The following is a 9,777-nucleotide window of genomic DNA, read 5'->3' as shown; positions in this document are numbered from 1 at the left end:
AGAGTTGCAAGGCAAATGCAAGAGGGGTTGGAGGGGCGGCGTCGCACACTCCGAAGTCGTCGTCGTCGTCGTCGTCGCCGTAAACTTTGACGCGGCTCGCGTCGAGCCGCACCGTCGGAGCCTGAACGTGGACTGCTCGGCAGGGACCGCGCGTCCCCGCCCACGTGTCCCCATAGAGGCTCACATATGGGCTCCAGATGGTGGGGACCAATCCGCAGAGGGGCCGCTCACACAATCGTGGAGACGCCGCTGCCGCGCCTGCAGCGACGGCCCGTTTGCTCGCCAACACGATCAAAACATCGGAGGTTGGGGGGGGGGGGGGGGGGGCAGCCAACAGGCGGTGCTCAACTTTCAATGGGCCCACCTCCGACTAAAAGTGTGCAGAGTATTTATAGCGCAAGGAGAAGACCCACGACAGCATGCAACATGCAAAATTCATTACGAATCAGGAAAAACGTCATCACTTGAACTGAGAAAATGCCGCAGCATACCAACCGTCATCGGAGTGCGCCGCCAGACGGCGCCACCGTCGGGGAAGTGCCGAGGAACGCCGCCAGGTGCCGGCATGGCAACCAATTAACGCCGGAGGATCTCGCCCGACTCTGCCACCGTTGGCAGAGCGCACGAGTCAAGGCCAGGAGGCAATGACAGCCGGCGCCGGTACGTGGTGAGGGCGATGGGTCTCCGCGTTGCTGAGTCAGTGTCCTCCCAAGGTCAGCCGAGCGTCGGCGGCTCCAGAGCCAGCCGGCCTGCTCATGCTGTCGCAGAACGGCAAGACCAAGGATGCGTCGTAAAGAGGGGTTAAGACAATAAGGATAATTCATGCAAGAAGTCAGCTGCAGCATGATCGCAACCCACACCGGTACCCAGCAGGCGCTCGCCCATGGCCATATTGCATCGTGTAAAGCCTCGTTGGCTCAGCGCCCCTCCTGTCCGCTACCAGAAGAGCCCGAACCGTTTAGCGGAACGCGAAGCTGTGCGTTTGGGGGCACGTGACCCCGCTGACCGGTCGGCTGGTCGCACAACGATCAGCTGGGCGGAGCGAACTGTTTCGCGTGAGAGGCCTTTAAAGTTAATCCGAGGCCGGTGTGTAACTTCTGCAGATTGCGTGTTACCGTTTGCACTCGGCTTCTTGGCCTTGAACGTCCGGTGGTGCGGTATTTTTGAGATCTTACAAGCAGTTTTGTCCTAGCAAGTGGGTTGCGGTAGACAATTTCGAAGTACTGCGTCCGACTGATGAGTACATGTACAAATGCGAATATCCTCGACCCAAGCCAGATCAGTGTTTGGTCACAAATCCACATTCAGCAATCTCAAATCATTCCTTTGTGATACACCATTTCAGCCGATCTATCTATCTCTCATCCATCTATCTATCTATCTATCTATCTATCTATCTATCTATCTATCTATCTATCTATCTATCTATCTATCTATCTATCTATGTGTCTATCTATCTATCTATCCACCTATATATATATATATATATATATATATATATATATATATATATATATATATATATATATATATATATGCTACTTGTGTCAGTCATGACCGTGTCTGCTCTGCTCCTGACGTTGACTGAAACATGTAAGTTCGGAGGTAATGATCTAAGTTATCGATTTATCGATTAAGGTAAGTAAATCGCCGCCGGACGGATAGCGCAAGAGGTGGAAAGCATGAGGCATGCATACACTACTATGTTTATTCATTCGCTGACATTAGTTTGAAGATTGGTTAACTACTAACAGAAATCTGCTCATACACTTAGGATGGCCAGCACCCATGAAGCTGACCCAAAGAATTGGGATCGGCCTCCATTTCACCAAAATGGTTTCCTTAAGCATGTCTGCCAGTAAATGTTTATGAAGAGCAGTGCAACTATACCTGATTCAATATCAATAACACGTCTACACGAAATGAAATTACAGAAGATGTTTCAGTGGTAAGTCGCGCAACGCATTATAGCATGGAAAACACGCACGCGGTACCATTTTCAGACGAAAGAGCATGATGGAGCATATTGTTTGGCTTCAACGTATTATTTATCGGTCAAATCACGTCTAACGGCGTCACTTTCAGCCGCAATTTATTAGTTGAGGGGCTGGGCGGACGCCTTGTGGCCTAACCTGCGGCAGAACTCGATATTGGACCTAAAGCTCGGCGCATCCGACCCGTTGCACGACAGCAGGGGGAGCAGCCTTAGGGGTGTTGTGGGATGACAGCCCAGTGGGGCAGCTGCACAGGTGGCCGCATATTCGCAAAACCACTAAGACCCAACCGCAGCCACGGTCAGAGCTCGTCGCGCCGTCGACTGGACGATCGCTCGTGCGCGTTCCAGGACTCGGCCAGCGGCAGGCTCCTCCAGAAGCGGACGCGCTCCTCGAAGGCGCGGGCGCCGAGCGACGGCGCCGCGTTCAGCCGCAGGTGGCGCTGGCTCTGCTCTGTGAAGATGGGCCAGGCGGGCGCGGCCACCACGTCCGTGGCGGGGTAGCCGCGCCGCGCGAAGCTCGTCCACAGGCTGACCAGCAGCCGGATCATGGCGTACTCTGGCGAGCCACGCTCCGGCAGCGACTGCCGCTCGCCGTGGAACAGGTAGGGCAGGTCGTCAGCGTGCCCCACGACGGGCAATGGCGGGAGCGGCATCTGCAGCAGGTCGGCGAAGCGCAGCTGGCCAGGCCCCACGTGGTCCAGCACGTACTTGTACACGGGAACGTACTGCGACGCCAGCTCGGACTCGACCGACAGGGTCAGAGTAAAGTAGCGCTCGCTGAGGTAATCCATGAGAGCTGCATTGCCACGGCTCTGGTAAAAGTCTTGGATCTTAGCGGCGATATCGAGCGACTTTGCTGTCTTGTCTGGAATACCGCCGCCACGAGGGAGAACCTCCGATGCCCAGACTTGCGGGTCCATTGCCTGGGCTCGCGTAAGCAAGTCCGGGTCTGGGAATAAGGCGCCAGCAACGGTCGCACCTTCATCCTGTGTGCAGCCCATCATCCAGGGCACGCGGCTGAACTCGCCCCGCTGGAGCAGCACGTTCGGCTCTTCCGGCAGGAACGGCGACGTGGACTCCTGGTCGACTCGAGGGCGGAACTGGGTCCACATGCCGTTCACCACTGAGCTGTATGGACCGAGCGCGCCCAGCACGCGCATGATGTCGGCCGCCGGCGCGCGACGCACGCACTCCAGCACGGCCCGGCTCTCCTCGGAGGGACAGCCGAGCTCAGCAGCGAAGTGCAGCGCCAGGGGCCGTTGACGGTCGCCCAGCGCCCAGAAGGCCGAGGCGCCACCCGACTGGCTGACGGCCCGGTGGAAGAGGCCGGCGGATAGCGGGCTGATCACCTGCAGCGAGACGCTGGCGCCGCCGGCCGACTCGCCGAACACCGTCACCAGCTGCGGGTCGCCGCCGAAGCGTGCGATGTTGCTGTGCACCCACTGCAGCGCCAGCACCTGGTCCAGCAGACCCACGTTGCCCGGCGCCACAGCGTCATCAGTGGTGAAGAAGCCGAACACGTTGAGTCGGTAGTTAAACGTGACGACCACGACATCCTCGTCCATCAGGAAGTCGACGCCGTGGAGATCTGCGTCGCCGGAGCCGCTGATAAAGGCTCCGCCGTGGATCCACACCATGACGGGCAGACGGGGCTCACCGTCACCGGCTGGCAGCCGGGGCGAGTACACGTTGACGAACAGGCAGTCCTCCTGACCCTCCATGACGTTGCTGTCCATCATGTTGTACTGCAGGCAGATGGGGCCGTGCCGGGCGGCGTCGCGCACCCCCGACCAGCCGGGGTGAGCGCGCGGCGGCCGGAAGCGCAGGTCATCCACCGGTGGTCGGGCATACGGGATTCCCTTGAAGGCGGCGTACTGGCGCCCCTCGAACGAGCGGAGTGTGACTCCACGCAGCGTGCCGTCCCCGAGCTGCACCAGCGGCCGCTCGGCCAGCGCCAGAGCCAGCCACCCGAGCACGAGCAGCGCACGCATGGTCCCGGCGAGCTTCGTCCGACGACTGAGTGAAGGTCGCACGCCGGGCGGGCGGGCGCGTGGGCACTCGAGCCCGTCGCCAGATAACGAGTGGTGACTTGCGGTTGGCGTACACCGGCATCGAGGGGCGCAGCCAGAATTTTGCTCGGGCCCAAGTCGGGACCTCATGAATTCTTTCGGTAAAGGGTCCTATTTTGTTCGCCCTGTTTTGGGAGGGGAGATTTGAAGGACCTTTGAAGCATCAGCGTCCCATTTTGATACCTCGTGGGCCCGTTTTACGTTAGAGAATTCCTTCGGGTCGGACGACTTAAACAGTTTGATTCAGTCACAGGGGGGCCCCACCTCCAAGAGGTGGAGCGATGACCCCAAAATGTCGCCTTGCTACGCCACTGCCAGCATCTGCCGGGCGCCCGGTGTTGAACCGGCTGCGGGCGCGGTATCCCCCAAATGGTGCCTGGCTACGCCACTGCCAGCATATGCCAGGGCGCCCGGTGTTGAACCGCCTGCGGGCGCGGTATCCCCAAAATGGTGCCTGGCTACGCCGCTGCCAGCATCTGCCGGGGCGCCCGGTGTTGAACCGCCTGCGGGCGCGGTATCCCCAAAATGGTGCCTGGCTACGCCGCTGCCAGCATCTGCCGGGCGCCCGGTGTTGAACTGAGAGCGGGTGCGGTATCCCCAAATGTTGTGACGTACCTCGAGGCCGTTGTCAGGTGTGGATCCATGTCCCGCAGAAGTTACACACGCACCCCGCGGAGATGCCCAGGAGCAACGCTACCAGAGGAGTAAGGGGAACAGACTCTTCCCATTTGCCAAGGAGGCAAATATAGCCACTGATGGCCTTATTTACATCTCTCCCCCTTGTCCGTTCTACACAATGTGAGGCACAACGCACGAGAAACCATCCCTGAAGTCCGTCAAGTTTCGTCGTCCTCTTATAACGCTGTCCGCCGGTTGAGCCACAGCTGAATACGGTTTCAGCGTGCGACATGAGCTGAAAATTTTCTTTGGTTAATGACGATGCAGAGGAGGATCAACGCAGCGACAGTGTGTTACGTGTTCACCTTCTCCTGGATCAAATTGATCCAGTTCATGCCGCAGCCGCTTTTGCCAGCCTGAGCGCATCTAACCGAATGACGCTTGGCTTCGCTAAAGACTGCGCCATAAACCGTGACGGTGCAGATCTAGAAGGTGTATGCGAACTCTGGGACCTCCAAGCGTGGTTATCGTTGGAATGCTTTATCGAAACCGTAATCATTGGCCAGATAAGCTGTAATTTTGCATAAGCGAACAACACTTTCAGAATCGAGCGTCCAACCATGATGTAGCTCAGGGCAAAAATACATGAAAGATTACCCTGCAAAAACTTTTGCCGCTGTGCATAAACACGCTAATACAACGATACATTTAATGGCCAACTGATCAAGATAATGGAGCAACGGAGCAACGGACGGAGCCCCTCCCAGCGTGGAGCAACGGACGTCCGCCCACGCTGGGAGGGGCTCCGTCTCACCCCGAAGAGGGGTCTGTGCGCGGGGTGCGTATCGGCGGCCGAGCATCACCGGATACATGAAGTCACGCACCCGCCCGTTACACTCCTCGTCCCATGGCTGTGCAACGTTAGCGTTGCGGTACCGATGGTCTGCGATCGAGATGCCTGAATCGGCTGTGCTGCCGCGTCCCTAAACGCAACCACGGACATACATTCACGGCTTCATCTCACGAGCAATTTGCTACACTTCAGTAGAATGCAGCACGGCGGCGCTCTACCGTTCAAGGTGCAAAAAGTGTAGGCTGATCTAGGCATTCGAGCGGAAAACTACGGCCATGCATGGTGTCAGCCGAGAAAAGCTGGCAGGCTGCATGGAAGTGCTGTCACACCGTGATCTGGCACCACCAGTATTTATCTACAGTCCCAACCTTGACTGTCGCCACCCGAGCGTCAGCAGATCGTTTACTCTCGGTCAGGGTTTGTGCGTCATCAGCCTGGCCGGATGGTTGTCTGGCGTCGGGATCGGTCCTGGTGTCACGTTCCCTGAGCTGAGGTCAGTACAGTTTACACGTCTGCGCCGTCGGCGGCCGCTCCTTAGCGTCAGTTGGAAGCGAGCCAGGCGGGCCCCATGATGACACCATGACAGAGTGAAAATGAGGTGGTTGGATGAGGTAGGGAGCCAGCACAGAGAGGAACCAGCGGACAGTTCTTCCACGCATTGGTAATGCAAAGAGAGGGACGGCCCATGTGGAAGATCATCTTTGAACGTTTGCCTGCATTTTCGGATGAGGCAGGAACAACAGTGGTTATGAGCCAAACGTTATGTCGGAAAACCATACACGACCTTAACATACAACCTGCATGCGGACTTATGTGAGGAAAACATAAATAACTTTATGTTTATAATACAATGATTTAGCCTGGAAAAAGACACTGTAAGCACGCTACAGGTTACGCGCCGCTTACGTCACGTTTTTCTGGAATAATTCATTGCATCACGAGAATTGGGTTACCCCGATTCCCTCTGCATACACCATAATGCTGCTCATGGAATAAGCGTTATCTAATATTCCCTTTCACGCGGTTTATTTTTATTTGCACTTGGACTTAAACCTCCATCAGTCAACGGGAGCACCCTACCTTCTTTGTACTTTCCACTTATTGTTAGATCAGATGCGTATGGGTTGATCAGTGATATCAGCTCTCTCGAAATCCTTCTAAATAACTCAAAATTTTGATTTGAAATATCCCACACTGCGAAGAAATCTCATCTGACTCCCTGTTAACCACCATGAAAGTGAAATATTTCATTTGCATTGCTTTTACCAACGTGTGTATTTTGTTATGTTTGCAAGAAAAATAATGCACTGTAATACACTAATAATTAACTATTTTAAAAATGTTGGTGTAATAAATGCTACGGAAGCTTGAAACTCCGTTTTAAAAAAAAAATATACGCCAGCATGAAGCTATTACCAAGCGAATTGGACAAAACGTTATGCTTTGACTTTGGTTTCTCCCCTATGACGTTTAATACAGCAGCTCTTTTGAGCCGCATTTTGGCTTTGAGAATGGAAGCATCATAAGGTCCATAGTGACGCACTGGTTCAAACTTCAACCAATACGCTCCTCGGCGACGGGCCCTTCCCGCGCGCTGGGCCAATCACAAACGTTTTTTTCTATATTTTTTATTCGCACCAGACGATGTGCCACGGCAAATGCCATCACGACGGCGACCGCGACTGCAGGGAAGAAGCGTAGTGCTGTTACGAAGCGTTGACAGCACAATTTGGACTTGGAGGTAATTAAATTAATATTCTTATTACATCCTAACCGTGATGTAGTGACACTGCCCAGTGTCATCATTAGGCGTACCTGGCCCTGATGTTTAACTAGAGTATAAGCCCCAAAGGTTGGCCACTCCTTTTAAGATAAGTTTATCTCCAGCATAATTATCACGTGAGTACTATGGTGTCCGTAACAATAATTAGGCAGGAATGGGTTGGTACAGGATGGGTTGAAGCGCAATTTCGAGAATGCTAAAAGTCAGTGGAAAAGAAAGTAAGATAATGTTCAAAGTACACGAACACAAAACACTACTGAACGACAGATATATTTCGTGCTTGTTCATTTCTCATAATCTTCGGTATTGGGATATGGTACAACATTCAAAGCATAGATGTACGGGTCATCAATATGCGATGCAATATTAATATCGCGAGTGATATGCAACTCTATCCGTTCGTGTTAATAATGGGATCAGTGATGCGGAACACCGTCCGTTCCTGCGTCTGTGTCCGGCTGCGTCTGGTTTCGGTGAGTGTTAGTAATATTAGATTGAATTTGGCAGGGTTCAGGGTACAGGGTTCACCGGGTTCACTTAGTTTGGGCTCGAAGATATAGCATCAAGTAACCTTAAGGCTACCAGCATATGTTTACAATCCGACAAATATTCCAATCTCTTTGTGCACTGCGCTACAATTTCGAAAGAATAGCACATGTTTTCCTTAAATGTTATTGCAATCTGTATTCCTGTTCAGTTCTCCTTGGTTGGTGCCATTCCTGTATTTTCAGCAGAAGCATGGATGGAACAACAATGCAGGCCGTGGTCTTGGCTGGGAAACGACGCTTCTGAACAAGCAGATGGAGGAAAACCCAATTTTCTCACGATTGGTCACGGCAACACCATGATAATGTGAAAATGGACAACTTTCTAGTGGTGACCAGGACACGAAGCCCAATTTGTGGAAGCCAGGATGGATATTTTACGGGTTTTACTTCAGATTTATCTCGGTCAGTATTTGTAGCTTTCGCGAGACAGGTAAATTGCTTCATTCAGGTGAGGCGCGTGGCCAGTTGGTTATGGGAAAGGGGAAAGGGGGCGGGGGGGGGACGGGGAGGGAAACTGGCGCGTTAGTCTCTTGACGCTGTTTTCAACAGGTGAACATGGCGGGAAAACAAGGCAGAGGCGTCGGTGCAGGACGTGTAAATGTATACAACACAAAAAAACACTTCCGGCTTCTGGCAAAACAATCTTCACCATACAAAAAACACTTCTGGCTTCTAGCAAAACAATCTTCATCATACAAAAAACACTTCTGGCATTTTGAGGTGCCCAGTGAGAGCTAGTTTTGAGCGAAAAGTTAACTATGTACTGCACTGGTAAAAATAAGGTGAATGACGAGCAACTAGGGTTTCTAGTGCTGGCAAATACACAAGCATACCGAACCATAATGACAAACTGTCATACCCGCGAACATGGCTGTGGAGACTCCAGCAAACTGAGGATTTCTTCCCCCTTCCGGGACCGTTTTCGTCATTAGTGAGCAGGAGTGGGTCCACGTCCAGGCAGGTTCAGACTCGGACCCGCGCTGAACGTACTCCGGGATTTCGACCGTGAAATGAATCGGTTCATGAGCTGGCTCAACGGTATGAAGAAAACCCAAGCCGCGTCTATTGTTAGCACACAGGACGCGGGGGACTCGGACTGAATTCCGACTCGAACATCCTGGAAACACGTGACTCTAAGTCCTGAACCAACCTCCGAGATTCTTGGTCACGTAGCAGCAATTGTTTGGGGATGCGCTTGTGATCCAACCAAAAGCCTTACCAAGGAAGTGAACAGCGTGATCACCGCGGCAAACGCCATTATGGGCGGGCGGCACATCACAAAGGTCACAGGTTAATATGGCTCTAGTTATGCTTGTGGCGCTGTAAAACCCGTAAAACGGACAAACCCCCTGAGACCAATTATATCCCAAATCCCTACGCCTACCTATCAGCTGACAAAAACGTTAAATCAAATGATTGAACCCCACACACCGGCAGAGTATAGCTAAAAATCAACAAGGGAGCTCATGGACATTATCACGTCTAGCAATCCAACTGATTTACTTGTTTTGTTAGGCGTAGAAAGTCTGTTCACGAACGCGCCTGTCGACGAAACAATCCAGATAATACTGGACTACGTCCACCATCACCCAGCCTTGCCACCACTGAAACCGTCAATATCCGTCCTCGAAAATAATGCTCCGGTGCTGCACCACAGAGGCACTCTTCCACTATCCAAACGAAAACTCTACTGTCAGATAGATGGTGCCGCGATGGGGTTTGGCTTTTTGGATTAGACCCCTTTCGACCAGCCATGTCCATTTCAGGGCTGTGGGATGAAGGAAAATGGTTAACGATGGGACAGACGTGCGTGCGCCTGGGGGGCCAACCGCCGAGCTTCAACCCGCGCATGCGCGGGTACCCGGTCGGGGTCCCCCTTCCCACGGGGCTCTCGGCCCACTCGTGGCTGA

General features: G+C 53.4%; 1 protein-coding gene across 1 annotated transcript; it reads right to left on the bottom strand.

Annotated features, from left to right (window-relative positions):
- Nucleotides 1–1,690: 1,690 nt before the first annotated feature.
- On the bottom strand, nucleotides 1,691–4,000 carry LOC119090667 (venom carboxylesterase-6). The gene has a single exon (XM_037213516.1). The coding sequence runs from the start codon at nucleotides 3,985–3,987 to the stop codon at nucleotides 2,296–2,298; it is 1,692 nt and encodes a 563-aa protein (XP_037069411.1). The 5' UTR covers nucleotides 3,988–4,000; the 3' UTR covers nucleotides 1,691–2,295.
- Nucleotides 4,001–9,777: the final 5,777 nt, after the last annotated feature.

Source organism: Pollicipes pollicipes, unplaced genomic scaffold (genome assembly GCF_011947565.3).
Source record: "Pollicipes pollicipes isolate AB1234 unplaced genomic scaffold, Ppol_2.1 Scaffold_3087;HRSCAF=3621_pilon_pilon_pilon, whole genome shotgun sequence".
Taxonomy (NCBI): domain Eukaryota; kingdom Metazoa; phylum Arthropoda; class Thecostraca; order Pollicipedomorpha; family Pollicipedidae; genus Pollicipes; species Pollicipes pollicipes.
The sequence above is the reverse complement of the archived record's forward strand: the minus strand, read 5'-3'. Positions and strand labels throughout refer to the sequence as shown.

Bases quoted from the DNA above. Each gene is read 5' to 3' on its own strand.
- LOC119090667 (XM_037213516.1), bottom strand. From the start codon at position 3,987: ATGCGTGCGCTGCTCGTGCTCGGGTGGCTGGCTCTGGCGCTGGCCGAG.